We start from the raw sequence: 15761 nt of genomic DNA, 5'->3' as shown, positions 1-15761 counted from the left end.
CACTGAACAGAGGTTGTCTAACAGACTTGTGTAACATCCTCATTTTTTTCCCATTGCCTCCCAAAGGTCCAGGAAGGCAGAGAAAAATCTGCTGATGCTTGAAGCCATAGAATATTTGATTGGGACTGGGATCATCAAAACCGTATCATGCTTGGAAAGAGCTAAAAGCTCTCACTCCATCTTTTTCATTGTGTCTTAAAAAACAAATACTTGAGGGATAGTCCTAGACCTGAAATGGGTTAATTAGTTTGTGACAAAACTCAAATTCAGAATGGAGACTCTCAAGACAATTCTTTGGCCCCAGGATTTTCATGTGTATCTAAACTTGACCAAAGTGTGCTGGCACATTCCGATCCACCCCTTTAACAGCAAATACCTACACTTTGCTTACCAGAGGAAACATTTTTCAATACAAGGACCTACCATTTTCTCCAAGGATGGCAAGGTCTTGTACCTGTCTCCACATCTGTGTTGTGTGTTTTCCTGTAAGTACATAGGTACAGCCTCCAAACCTCAAACAGTTACATACAGGAGAACACACAACACAGATGTGGACATGGGTACACAATCTTGCCACAAACCCAGATGCCAATTCTTCCCACACATTTATTCAAGAATGTCATCACAGGATATAATGACATCATCCACAATATTCCACCTCAGAACAGCAGTCCTTGAACAACAAAACAAAATCAAAACCCAAAAGGCAGACTAGAAAGAGAAATAGCAGAATTAAAATATATCCACAAACTTCAGTCTATCAACAGTGGTTTGAACAGAGACAGTAGTTTCCTGACACACTACACACATTAAAGCAGTAGCTAATGCCCCAGCCTCATGATGGCTCTCTCAGTCAAATTCATCACATCTCCTTTCTGGTTCCCACACTGCAGTCCAATACTCGCACCACCATTCATATGGTTATTTACTCATCTTGGCTTTTGGCAACATCCTTCCTCTTGCCTTTATCTCCCAACAGCCATTGTTAAAACTGAATTTGTCACCTCATCTCCATACTTATATATCTTGCATTTTTGCTGCTATTCTCATGCACAGCTTGCTTACATAGGTCTCTTGCTGGACCCTCCACTCTAAGGATGTAGACTCAAGTCTACAAAAGCTCATACTATCAGCTTCCTTCTTTCAGTTAGTCTCAAAGGAGTTTATCACACGAGAGGAATTTCTCTTAATTTCAAATGAAAAGAAAGTGGGACCAGAACGCATTCACGTGAATTTGATAGTTCAGCGAATTTACGTGAATTTGAATTGCGTTCGAACCGACTTCCCATTGCCTGAAAATAGCTTGCCAATTGCCTGAAATTGTGTGTGGTAGTCTATCATGCAATAACATTAAACACCATGATTGCGTTCAGATTGCCATTGGATTATACTTCCAATTTCCCTTGTCTGATAACGTCCAAAGGTGCTGCAAGATCCCTTTGAGCATTAAAACAGTTTAAAAACTTACACTTAAAATGAAATAAAAACAGTCTAATTTAAAATAATAAGTACTCTTTTAAAAGCCTTTCCCTCCAAAACTTCCCCTTGAACTCTGAAAGCCTGTCAGAGTAAAAAAAAAGAAAAAAGAAAGAAAGAAAAAGTCTTAACCCATCACTGGAAGGACAACATGAAGGGTTGTTCTAGAGCCCAGGGAAGTTCTAGAGCCCAGGGCTAGCCACAAAGAAGACCCAGTCTTGTAAATTTACTTGCAAAAGTGGTGGAACTGAAAGAAGGGCCTGTCCTGAGAATCTCAGGGTCCAAGCAGGTTTATAATAGGAAATATAGCTGAAAAAAGTTTTTTGTGGGTTTTTCGGGCTATGTGGCCACCATGTTATAGAAGAGTTTCTTCCTGAGGTTTTGCCAGCATCTGTGGCTGGCATCTTCTGACGCCAGCCACAGATGCTGGCGAAACGTCAGGAAGAAGCTCTTCTAGAACATGGCCACATAGCCCGAAAAACCCACAAAAAACTATGGATGCTGGCCATGAAAGCCTTCAACTTAACATAGTTGAAAAAAGTTAAATGGTGACTGACTTTTTTTCTGGAAAGTGGCACAAAATGAAGCTGTCCAAAAACAAGAGCTGACCCTAGATCAAGTTGAAGAAACTGTAAAGTGGGGAAGCTGACTCTAGACCTCTAGACACATTGTTCAGGCCTCACTAAGCCATTCTTTAGTTTAGATGAATGCTTTCCATGATCTCTTGACTTGTTGTCACTTAAGAAAAAAATCTTAGTGATGATAAGCTTCTAAATGAGAAGATTAGCTTAACTAGATTTTTAAAAGTGGCAGCTTATGAAGAGATCACAGAAAGCATTTTTGCTTATTGAAACTCACAACATAGTTTTAATCATGCAGATAAGCCAGTTCTTTAGAGTCCTCTGTTGTTTAGCTGAAATCATTTCCTATTCCCAGAGGCTGTATCAATACTTGTGTCAATAGTAGCCTCTGACTGAGATGAGCACAAGAACTCTCAGGAATCCTTGTTAATGCCAAGCTACTGTACTTTGGCTTCTGTCAGTGCAGTGACAGCTTATTTCTAAATTGGGCTCATGTGGTAGCACATTTTCCTTCAATGCTTAAATGAATCGAGTGCCTATGGCACAACTATATCATGTTAACATTTTTTTCCCAGCTAACAGAAAACTTTAGGAGTTGGTTTTGCTAGGGATTGAAGAGACAAATGTTGTAGCTTGAAGCTGCCTGTCATCATATACAGTATTTGAACAGAGATAGTGAGCACTCTCTCTCTTTGCTGTTGCTATATTTAACCACCTTTCCAGCCATAAAAGGCCGGCTGTGTTGCTCTCACATTCCTCTGACAGCAGGCAATATTTTTGTTTGGGATCTGGGAGCCCCATCCTCAACCCTGGTCCTCTCAAACACTCTGCTGCATTGAACCTCTACTGGATTTCTCTCTCCCTCTCAGTCATTTGTATACAAGGCTGGACTTTTATCATTATTAGTTGGGTTGCTGGTAAGTGTGCTATCTTAAGAAATATTATATGTCAAATAAATTTGGTTTTTATCTTATCAATGTGGGGCACTATTTACCTTCTTTCCCTCTACCCCTTTCTTGCAATGTTACACTCTTCCCTCTCTCTTATTCTTGTAAACTGGGAGAGCTGTAATAATGAACTGGAAGAATTTAAAGACTGAACTCTCAATATTTTGCCAATCCAACTCTAACAACTGTTCATGTATTTTTCAAATAGACATGAGGTAATGAGATAACTATAATGTTTTCTTGTGAAATAGAAGTTTTCTTTTGTGCGTGCAATAGTTACTTTAAAATGTCTTCACATGAAGTTAAGAATCTCTTCTTGTTTTAATAACCTAATGAAATCTTGAAACAGGAAGAGATTCAATATCACTTTTTGGATGTGGAGCAAAACGCTCTTGCTCCTCCTCTAACCCATCTTCATTTCTGTAGGCAGCTTTGGACAAACAGCTGTTCTTCCTGACACTTTCTGCGTATCAGTGAGCAGATCAAGATACTATTTCCCCGTCCATTTGCATTCTTTTAGCCTTACTTTAACATCCAAAGAGTTAAAAGACTCACTACATTTTGAAGAATTGTGTTATTAATAAGATGTATATTTGTGCTTTTGTAAATATGCATAAAGAATTACCAAGCAGTTAAAAATAGTTGTAACAGATAAAAATAATGGCTATCCATAGACTGGATAATGATGTTCAAGCTGGAGATGGCAGAAGTTTTATCGATTAGCTGGTGAGCTACTACAGCAGGTGCTTGTGATACTGCTGCACAACTGTGAGTGTATCCACATTGCAGAAATAAAGCAATTTGACACCACTTTTAACTGCCATGTCTCCATCCTGTGGAATCTTGGGATCTGTAGTTTAGTGAGCCATCAGAGTTCTCTGACAGACTAGGCTCACCAAACTACAAATCCCAGAATTCCACAGGATGGAGACATGACAGTTAATGTGGTGTCAAACTGTTTTACTTCTGCAGTGCAGCAATAGCCTGGTTTGAGAGAGGGAGTGTAACTTTTATGTTGGAAGTTAGAAAATAATGCACATGTCAATCATTAAGGAAACACTATCTACCTGTACTCAAAAATATAAGTGTGGAAAAATGTGTTATATAACTGAAAATATTGTATCTGTAATATTAATTCATATCAATTGTAAATGCTAACATTCAAAAGACCTGGTTTACAAATATATATCTCAACTCTGAATTCTGCTCCTAAATTTTTATTCTAAAGGCAGCTGTGTGGCAGTATGTTCAATTCTGGACCAAAAATTTGAAATTACAATACAGAGTATTAGAATTTTGAATATTATTTTAAAGTTTAAAGTGGGAGAAAACATTTGAATTTGAGACAAGTTTTATTTTAACCCTAAAACAACTGATTCCTCATCCATCTCTTTGCAGTAGAATACATATGACAAGAGTTAACAACTAAAAAGTGGCCTTGTTTCTTGGCAGTTTCCCCTAGGAAACCCTACTTTGAATGAACTAAATATTTTGCTCTGTTCTTTTCTACCATCAGATTTCCTCTGCAAAAAATTATATCCTAATATCCCCATGGATATAAGTAGTCCGGTTAATGTTAAATAAGTGGTGTTTATCACCTAACTGGATAACTGAAATAGATGTCTTTTGTGCATTCTGAATCTTACATATGAGCATGTGAATATTATTGAATAAAATACCTTAATATTTGTCATATGTGCCATTAATATTACTAACATTTGGTGGCAGAGTTTTTCTGTAGGTCAATCCAATAAAGCCTAACTGGACAACAGTCTCACCTAGAGTTTTAATTCGATGCACCTAATCAGTGTACAAAGGGATCTTCTGGCACCTTTGAGACTTAACTGAAAGAAAGAAGCTTGTGTGTGTGCTTTCTTAGAGCTTGTAATGGTGTTTTAGCTCTCCCTGGTTAACATAGCTTGTCCCTCTTCTTCTTTTTGGCAGTGTCTCAAAAGTTACAAAGTGTGCTAGAAAAAATCCAGGATGTCTTTACCATTTTACCAGAGGCACCATCAACATTTCGACCGTGGATATCGCCACAAGGAGCTGGAATCCACCCTGAGTCAGTACCACAAAGAGGAGAAGCGCAAATCTGCAATCTATACTCATGGATCTGCTGCCTACAGTCAGGAAGCGTCACTGGGCTACCGCCATGGGTCAGCATCTTATGACCAGCAGTCTATAGCATCAAGCCATAAATCAGCTGAAGCCTATGCTCATGAATCAGCAGCCCATAGTAGAACATCTGCAGCTTACAGCCTGGGATCTGAATTGCTCAGTAAGAAGGCTGAGGCCTACCGTCTTGGATCTGAGTTGATCAATAAGAAAGCTGATGCCTATCGCCTTGGATATGAAACATACACTCCAAGGTAGGTTGAAACACAAAGTTTTGTTGAGTAATGGGGTGATAGGTTCATATTCTCTTTTATTTGGCTGAGTAGCAAGCATTCCATCGGCTTCAACTACAGCAGAATGAGCTATATGTATTTGCTGGAATAATTAACTATTCCTCAGTGTAAATTGTTGTGTTTTTTCACTTCATATTCATTTATTAGGAGTTTATCACATGGAAGGCATCCCATGCAGAAACGGAATTTAAAACCCGAAAAAACCTAAGAAGACATGCAAAAGCACAATTGATTTTCAGATACATTGGGGTTAACACAACATTAAACTGGCTCGAAAGTCAACAAAATGAAATTCTTTTTACTTATGGGATTTTCCGGAACTAAAAAGAATCTTGTTTTGTCTTCTTTCTAGCCAGGTTAATGTCACATTAATGCACCTTAACAGCGACGTCATCTGAAATCAGTTGTGCTTTTGCGTGTCTTTTCTACTTGCTGTAATGTTGGGTTAACCTGGATGTCATCTAATAATCTGCTTTTGTGGTGGTTTTTTCCCACTTTAAATCTCGTTTTTGCACGGGATCCCTCTGTGCAAAACTAAAGAAAATGTCATGTGCAACATAATATTTCCCTCTTGAGATATTACACAACAGAGGGAATTTATAGTCTTATGAGAAGATTTTAAGTACTCATGTCAGTTTGACCTGATGACCAGGACAGAACTTCTCAATGCTTTTCAACATTTTTCACTAACTTCTCAACAAGCCATTGTCTTTTCTAATTATGGGGAATATATATGTCTTCAGCTGTGGACTGCAAAACCCACTGTGTGACCTTGGGCAAGTCACATGCCCTCAGCCTCAAGGAAAGGCAATGGCAAACCTTCTGTGAATAAATCTTTACAAGAAAACCCCTTGATAGATCTGCATAAGTCAGAAATGACTTGAAGGCACATGGCCATTTCTGGTCCCATCCATGCCCTATCCTGTTACATGTATACTGGCTAACCTGCGTAATGTTTGACTCTGCTGTATAGTACAAGAACAATGCCATTCATGGGAGGGGAGATTTAACCATACTACTACTTTACTACTTAGATGGTTTTTATTTCTACCAGGATCCATGCAAGAGTAGTACTTTGATGTTTTCTGATATTTTACTTGAGGCATGAGCCATGCAAAAGTCAGCATACTTGTAAGATGTGCTTACTTTGGTTGAGGCAAGAGCCTGGCAAAGGCAATGTGTACAGTAGAGGGAGCAGATATTTAACATCTACATGAAACCATGTTAACCATGTTATTTAACATCTACATAAAACTTCTGGGAGAGGTCATCCAGAGTTTTGGGGTACGGTGTCACCAATATGCTGATGACACCCAATTGTATCTCTCTTTTCCATCTGACTCCAAGGAAGCTGTCTCTGTATTGAACTAATGTTTTCTGTCAGTAATGGACTGGATGAGGGCAAAGAAATGGAAACTTAATCAGACAAGTGCTAGGGAATCCTGGGAACTGTTGTTTATTGTGGCACCAGAGCTCTCTGACAGAGAAGGCTAAATGTCTCACAAAGCTACAGTTCCCAGAATTACCTAGAATTGAGCAAGGACCATTAAAGTGGCCTCAAACTGGGTTATTTCTGCAGTGTGTTTTGGACCTGTGTCACTTAGAACTGGAATAGATAGAAGTGATGCAGTGCTTGAACCACTGCAAGAAACAGATACTTCTTGTAATGATCAGAGCAGCCTTAATCCATAGAGCTCCAGTCTAGATCTGTAGTAGGAGGGGGCAACTGTCAGGGGGTAAGGGGCTGCACTGGAGACCTAGGAAGACTACACACCCTGCCACACACCCCAGGAAAACAGTTCAATCTTTTAAAAATATATCTTAAATATCATGTTGGTTTTGACATGTTGTTGGCTTCCCCTGAGCCATTTTAAGTTCAAGAGAGCCCTTTTTACATAAGGAATTGATCTCTAGAGGGCTTTATGAACTCATTTAGAATCTGGTGGGGGAGGCAGTAAGGGGATCATATGCAGCCTATGGACAGTATTTGCCCACCCCTGCTCTAGGGCTATATATATATTGCTTCAGTCTACATTTATTTTTAATGAGACAGACAGGAGCTGAGAGGGCCCTGCATTGCTTAGAGAAGCACAGGGTTCTTGTTTGCAAGTAAGAAAGAGAAATAACCCTTCTGCTACCTCATAAAGATAATTGAAGCACTACCCCCCCCCCCCAGTTAGTAACATTAAACAAGTTTTGCTATGCAATGGTTTTATCCTTTGTTAGCCTGATAAGTGACTTGTTCCAAATAATCTTGAAAGAAATTACAGTATTTCCAAGCTCTGAGCTATCAGTTGTCTGCATCAAGAGAGCAGCCTGATGGGCAAAAAAGTGTGGGCAGGCAGAAATGGCGAAGTAATGCTGGGTGACAGATCAAGGAGACAGGCAGTGGTAGATGAGGTTAGCAGGCAGAGAAAGAATGAGAGAGGAAAGCAAGTAGATAACATGAGTAAGCAATATCCTTGCAAGTTAGGCATGGTTTCTGCGATGGTAGAGGAAGCTGGTAAAGTGAGCTGGTGGCATTGACTGCCAAACACTATAAGTGTCATGCTTTCAACCTGAGACCTTCCTAACTCAATAAGCTCTGCTATTTTATCCAGGTATTGTGTAAGCAGACCTAAAAGAAAGATTTGGTGGTGGGAGGCCAAGAATTGAACAAAAAATTGGTGGGGGGGGGGCTGGGTTACTAGATTATAGTGGATTGGAATTAGTTAAAGGAAACTACAGTCAGACTGCAAAGAAATTATGAACTCAGTCAGATACTCCTAAACACTCCTGGATCCCTGGGTCAAACTGGACAGCAAGAGGAATTTGGTATTCCTAGCCCTGGGACATTTTCTTTCTGATAACTGGATTTCCAGGCAAATGCATATCTCAGCATTCAGACTTACAAATTAAGACTGTGGAGTATATCACACGGAGCTTTCCGGTGGTTTTCTGCGTCAGTTCAGGCTCATTTCCGATGTGACTGCACTTCCAACGATGCGGTTTCACGTCGTAAAGTGACTGTGTTATCAGATGCCATTGATTTCTATGGGAGCTCCTTAAAAGGCGCTTCAGCAGTGTTTCTGAAGCGACCCCTCATTTTGGTAAAACCGGTAAAAAAGGGGCTTCAGAGAATTCGCTTCCAAGCTCCCTTCGATTGCACTGCGAATTGGTCTGGTGTGGAATACAGCTTTGCTACTGCTCTAGTACTCCACCACAAATGCCCCGGAAGGGAGGAGGAGGAGGCAGCCTCCTGTCCCTTCCTTCCCGTGGGTGCCTGGCACCCGCGGGAAGGAAGGAAGGGAGGAGGAGGAGGAGGCAGCCCCGCCCCCGTCCCCTTTTCCCTGCAGGGTGCCGATTCGAATCGTTGAACCCTCCGGTGTGGTAATACAATGTGCACTCACTCCCCTTTGCTTGAATCCGCATCACGTGACATGCTTGGAATCAAACTGACTTTGCTTCCTCCTCACTTTGGAAGAACAGCAGAAAGGCAACCAGGTGTGGTAAAACATCACGATTTTACCTTAATTCGCATTGCTAGACAGGAGTGACTCGATCTGGTGTGAAAAAACATCACGCTTTGCATTGCTAGAACAGGAGTGACTGCGGATCTGAGCTGCAACCCCCCCACGTGTGATAAGGTCCTGTGTTTATCTCCTGATGACCTATCATAAAATATCATGCTGGAATGTAAGATACAGAGTTGAGGGAAAACATATGTTGGGAGAAAAATATGTCTTTCACCACTTACTAAGCATAAGAGTATTGCTTATTTTAGTCTTATGTCTGTCTCTAAAAAAAAAAAGGAAGGGAGGAAGAAGCAATGGTAGTGTATTTAACAACCCCACCCCCAAAGCATGGGATTTGGGGAGGCACTGAAAAATATGCCCTAGGATTAGAGAGTGGATATGAACTTGACCACTACAGCATTTTCACAGGGGAAAGAACCTTTGACAAACACAGTTTCTGGAGATGGAGTGCTGGCATTTCTAATGTATTAAAGGGGCTTTGCAGAAGGTCAAAGTTTGCTTCTTGAATTTGTGGACAGATGCTGGCTTTCCCTGAGAAAGCAGCAAAACCAGTCTGTGAGGGCCTGATTCAGCTCTATCTCTGTCTCTTATTTTGAGAATTTGAAGTTGATACTGGCAGAGGAAAGTGCAAAGGCAGTACTATTGCTGAACCTAAAGGAAACAAAATAATGACCACAGAGGATGTACATAAATTCAACCTAGATAACAAGCAAATCAAAATATTTTTTAAAGATTTCCTGTACCTTGGATCAAATATTGACCAGAATGGAGACTGCAGTCAAGAAATCAGAAGAAGATGAGGAATGGAAAGGCAGCTATGAACAAATTAGATAAGATCCTAACGTGTAAAAGTATACAACTAAACGCTAATGTTAGAATTGTCCAAGCCATAATATTCCCCATCACCATGTACAGATGTGAGAACTGGACAGTGAAGAAAGTAGTTAGGAAGAAAGTTGACTCATTTAACATGTGGTGCTGTAGAAGAGTGCTGAGGCTATCGTTGATGACCAAAAAGATAAACCAATGGGTCCTTGAACAGATAAAGCCTGAACTCTCCCTGGAAGCCAAGATGTGGCCATGTGTTAGCCACATCATGAGAAGGAAAGACTCATTAGAAAGGACAATAACGCTAGGAAAGGTAGAAGATATAGAAAGTGAGGAAGACTGCACACCAGATGGCTAGACAATCAGGGAAGCCATGAGTATGAGTCTTCAGGACCTAAGCAAAGCAGTGGAGGATAGGGGGGCTTGGAGATGTCTCATTCACAAGGTAGCCAAGAGTCAGGGTTGACTTGAAGGCAGTTAACAACAATTGACAGTGAAAATGCAATGACATCTGGAAACATCATTGAAATATCCAGTCTCTCTCATCACTTTTGAAGGAAAAACTTGGCCGAAGCAATTATTTTATTGCTTATTATTGGGTCATAGGCTGGCATTTACTTATTTGGATGAGTAATCTGTATGTGACCTTTATGACTTAATTGCTGGTGCTAATGAGAATATGATTGCATTTATTATTTAATTGGCTATGTTATTTCAAATTGAATGGTTATTGTTCAAAGTTTTACTGAAGTTCCGCTAAAACAAGAGTTCTTGATTAGATCAACGCACAATATTTTGTACCCAAAGTATATTACTTGGAATCCAATGTTTATTTTTAGCCTTTGTTGTCTTCTACATTTGCTTTTTCATGTGTTCTTGTAGAAAAGCTATCCTTTTCTGCTGTAATGACTTTCCAATATTAAAGTCTACAGTTTTGATTTTAGTTCTCAGGGAAGTTCAAGCATCAGAGACTGTGATGAAACACTGCAACATTTTTGTACCATGGCCAAAGGGTGACCCACTGTTCTAGTAGTTCCCAAAGTGTAACTAAAGACATAGCCTTTTATGTGTTATTAGATATGTATGTACTGTATTCATCAGTTTGGGTACAGAGGAGGAGACATTGGTCATTTGATATCAAATGAGTTTGCCTTTAAGGTTCAGAGCTAATTTGCATGTCACAGAGGCCACAGGGAGATTGCCACTTTGTGCCCCTTATAGTATGGTGAGCTGTTGATGCGTAGAGCAAACAAACCCAACCTCTCTGTGTTATAGATTATTAAGCTAGTAGTAGCTTAAAAAATAGTTCCTAGGATTCTGAATGTGCCACAGGATTTCAAAATTGGCCATGGTGCATGCTCTGTCAGCTATTTCAGCATAGAGTCATAGGCATGCACAAAGATACAAATTTGTTAGTATCGTTCACAGATGCTCAGGACAATGGTGATTTATATGGCTTGAATCCAACTGTTAGTCCCAGCCAAATTCATAAATTTGTCCAACTCACACGTATGGGCCAAAGTTCAGACTAATAAATAGGATTCAACCCATTATCTACTGATGTGTTCAAAGGCAGGGGAACTGAATTCCATTACCCATCCCCAGTGGTATCAGATCCAACAAACATACCCATCTATGAGATACTGTTCAAAGAGATAAACATATTAGTCTGTTTTAGCATAAAAGGATTCAGTGAATCCAGTAGCAGCTTTGAGACTAACATGGACATAGTCCACTTTATCAGATGCATGGCTTCTGCGAGATGTATGAGTAGACTCAGGTGCTTTCTGCACCGTCATTTGGGACGTCCGGAGGACGTCCCATTTTAAAAAAGGGGCGTCTCTTTTAGACGCCCCATGGCCTAGTACGGACTCCGTCCGTACAAGATGGCGCCGGCCCTTCTACATGGCCGGCGCCATCTTTGCGTATCGGACGCTTAGCGTCCGTACGCGTCGCGCCGCTGCTGACGTAGCGAGCGCGCCCCTGGCGCCTCGCTACGTCGCAAACGCGACGAAAAAAGAAGCTCCATTTTGGAGCTTCTTTTTTTCGGTCCGCGCGGGAGTCGGGCCGTCTGAAGGCTCCGGCTCCCCTGCGGACCTACTGGCGGCGGCAGCAGACCGCCGCAAAGCGGCGGTCTGTACCCCGCCCCAGTTTACTCATATTCCTCTGCGACGTAGGCAATGTGTTCTGCAGATATGCATATAGACACAGTCTTATATGTAAATTACTTTTGCTAAATCAAGGAGCTTGTGTTTAGTAGTCAAATGTATAACAGAGTCCAATGGCAAAATGTTTCCCTTTATATCATCTGTAAGCATTGTTTTCACCTTTTTTTACTTGCTGCGTCTGATCCTGAATAGGAGCTTGTATGCATTTATTGTATGTATTTTAATATCCTGTTTTCCTTATAAATTAATTCATAGCAGCTGTATGTTTGGAGGTTTGGTTGACCGTAGCTTAGCAGTCTGCATTTCCAGGTGATAAACATCTTGTACTGGTCTTTAAGTGCCCTAAGCCTGTTTGTAGCTTGTTGCCAAGTTTGAAAGGTTCTGCACTTGACACTGCAAGTTGAGGACAACCTGCTGTCACATGCTCTTACCCACCCTAATGCATGGAAAAAAGAGCTCTAATTCTTCAGTCATCTGTCTGAAGCAACAAAAGGTGCAGAAAAAGCAAGAAGGAAGAAAGTCTTTATTCATCCAATAGAACTGAACACTGAACACTTTTGAAGAGCTCACCTTCAACAGTCAAATCAGAACTGTCCAAATATGTGTGTCTCTGAAGAGACAGATCACAAAACAGATACTGTAGCTCTACCAGTACAAGTTCAGAGTCTGGGCTATCTCCAAGAGGATCCTGTTACTCTGTTTGACCTAGCAGTATATAGATCCTACTCCACCATACTGGGAGGAATGTCCATATGCAGTATTTTTCCAGAGATATACCTGATAGGTCCTTAGAGTGCATTTGTAGTACCATGTGTGCACACAGTTCAAGCAAACCTAGTGAAAAGAAAACAGTTTATTTCGTGACTATTTGGAATTACCACTGTTGACTAGTGTAAACATATACACTGTCTACAACCAGTAGTTTGAACCTAAGTGCCAAACTAAATGATACTTTAAAGACATAACTAGCCATTGTATTCTTTTAACCCTATAATAAGCATGGGGGATCCAATTTGAGTCATGGCCCTAGCATGAGAGCGGGATTTTTGTTTTGTTTTGTTTTTGCCCATCCTTGTGGTCATGATCTCAATTCAGGGGGCAGATATTGCAATTTTTATTGCCAAACTGATGCATAGAGCAAAATGGATTAATTTTTAATAATAAAAATAGCAGATGGTGGTTCTTCAATATGAAGCGGGATCACATCAGGAGACAAAATCCCCTCACCCTCCACACCAATGTCTTATTCTGGATAAGAACCCCTATAGTTATTCCAGAGTAAGAGAAATATGTAGTTGCTAGGAATGTACTTACAGTATTATTTAGTTTCCCCTTAAGACATAAATGACATTATTATTATTATTATTATTATTATTAACCTTTATTTATGAAGCGCTGTAAATTTACACAGCGCTGTACATGCAATCTTTTTAGTTAGACGGTTCCCTGCCCTCAGGCTTACAATCTAAAAAGACATGACACAGAAGGAGAAGGGAGTGGTGGAGGGAAAGGGTAAGAGGTCCAGCAGTTCCTCTCTACCTCCGAGGTCTGGACCAAGGCAGATGGACTGGAGGGAGGGCAAGGCTTCATAATGGATGGTTAATCATTATCCAGAGAAAATACATAATCACAAGTAGGAACATAACTATGAAAATAACTTAACTCCCAATAACCTGCTAGGAACAAATGGTTTCTGATGACTGATATTTGGACCTGACTTACGCTCTTCTAATTTTTAAAATTGTATTTTTATTATGGGTATGGATTTAAAAGTCACAAGCAGGAATGAAAAAATTGACTTTCATGTCATTGCTGTGTGAAGAACATCTGACCTTTAAACAATGTTGGTGATGCAGGTTATGTGATCACCTATGAACTCTAGGGTTATGATGAATTAGAACAAGAGTTAAAATAAAATGAAAACAGAGGTAACTTCTTAATCAGCAGGAAAGGGTTGACACCATCTTTTTTTTTTCCTGGTGAAGTTTCACATATTTATGGTTTGAGACTTTCTTTTCACAACATTAGTCTCTTCAGAGTAAACAAGCAAACAAAAACTGTAGTCTGACAGGAACTGAGTTTAATTTTGACAGTTTCTTACTACACAGAGAAACATTGTGTTGGATCCAAAGAAAGGAAAGTCTGACTCTAGTTATACAATCCTCCGATGTGATTTATGCCATACTATGTCATCAATGCCTACCAGCACTCTACATCGGGCAAACAGGCCAGTCCCTGTGCCAGAGGATAAATGGACATAAATCAGACATTAGGAATGGGAATACACAAAAACTGGTAGCAGAACATTTCAATCTCCCTGGGCATTCCGTCTCAGACCTCAGAACAGCAGTCCTTGAACAAAAGAACTACAAAGATAGATTGGAATGAGAAAGAGCAGAATTGGAATTCATCCATAAAGTACAGTCCCTCAGCAATGATTCGAACAGGGATAATGGCTTCCTGGCTCACTACATACATTTCAACACTATCTGACCCCATTCTTGGGGATGGGGGGATGTCCTACACGCATCTATTTCCCCCACTTACCAGTTAGTTTCCAAAGCCAAACTGGTCTTGCCTCTTCATTTCCATACACATTGGCGAGTTGACCAGGTATTTCAGTGGGACAGAAAAATTAGCATAATAAAGGGAGAGTACTAAAATGGAAGTTCCTTTCCCTTTGCACAAGAAACTTTTAGATCTAATCATTTACCTGCAGAAAGGTAATAGTTTATTTTCTTACCCTAACTCTAATATTCCCCTTGTTGAACTCACAAGTAGTATATGAATCAATTTTGGAACAGACATATTTTTTGCACCCATTGCAGTGGCTTTAAAAATTAGTGCTGTTAATGCCAATGTGTAAAAGCATTGTGGAGGAATGTGCCAGTCATGCATCTTTTCTAGTGATGATTCCATGAGCCATATCTAGCTGATATCCAGTATGTTATCCCACAGGGTCATTTCTGAATCTGTTTTAAGTGTTGTAGCACTGTGTATTTGTTGCAAACTTAATCATACTTGGAATAAACCCACTGAAATCAGTGGTGCTTAAGTGAAACATGATTCTAAACATGGGCAAAATGCTTATCACATGACACTGTTATACTGTAATTGCAATGTCTTTGTGGAGATTATTGCATGATATCATGGTTCTCTTGGCGCGGAAACATGTGGTACTGCTTTGGCTTGCTTGGAAATCTAATCTTTCCCCACTGAAAATAATCCATTAATGATCTCCTATTACACTATGATTTAGTTACCATTTTGTTTTGTTGCAATACTGGGAACAAAGTGGGTATAGTTTCATTGCTCCTGTCTTGGGATTCCCCAGGGATTTCCAGTAGAGGAACTCCCAACTACTTTGATTGGACTGGGAGGGCACTGGGATTCTTGGGAGTTCCCAAGAAAACCACTGAATGCTTGTTCTCCATTCTCTGGCATTTCTTTTACATTATTTTAAATTGTGTGTGTGTGTGTGTGTGTGTGTGTGTGTATATAGCATAATAACACAATTCTGATGTAATCCTATTAGAAATTAATTCCCTGAGAAATCATAGGTTTCAGGAAAAGTTTAAAGATTCAAAAAAAGTTTAAAGAATAATATATAAAAGCAGAACAAAGCACATTTGGGTTTGCAGAAAAAAGCATATAAAAATGGTGCAAGTGGTGTGTGTTATCTTTCCAATGTGAGCAGGGCCTGGGCGAGGTGTTGCATAACACCTGAGGGAGAGAGTAGGCTGGGCCAGTTCCATCAGGGGCTGGCCTGAAGACGGAGGCTCCTCCCTCCCTAACTGTCATCTTTCGGCCTCTGAGGGAGAGAGTAGGCTGGCCCAGT

The 15761-nt window shown here is 40.3% G+C and overlaps 1 protein-coding gene across 2 annotated transcripts in view; it reads left to right on the top strand.

Annotated features, from left to right (window-relative positions):
• Positions 1–2821: 2821 nt before the first annotated feature.
• LOC121917293 (myomesin-1-like) overlaps positions 2822–15761 on the top strand; it is a 105389-nt gene continuing 92449 nt past the window's right edge. For both annotated transcript variants that reach the window (XM_042443111.1, XM_042443110.1), the window contains exons 1-2: positions 2822–2974; positions 4949–5373. In XM_042443111.1, coding sequence (XP_042299045.1) covers positions 4988–5373 — 386 coding nt within the window. In that variant the 5' untranslated portion in view covers positions 2822–2974; positions 4949–4987. The remainder of the gene's footprint in view (positions 2975–4948; positions 5374–15761) is intronic.

Source organism: Sceloporus undulatus, unplaced genomic scaffold (genome assembly GCF_019175285.1).
Source record: "Sceloporus undulatus isolate JIND9_A2432 ecotype Alabama unplaced genomic scaffold, SceUnd_v1.1 scaffold_14, whole genome shotgun sequence".
Taxonomy (NCBI): Eukaryota; Metazoa; Chordata; class Lepidosauria; order Squamata; family Phrynosomatidae; genus Sceloporus; species Sceloporus undulatus.
The sequence above is the reverse complement of the archived record's forward strand: the minus strand, read 5'-3'. Positions and strand labels throughout refer to the sequence as shown.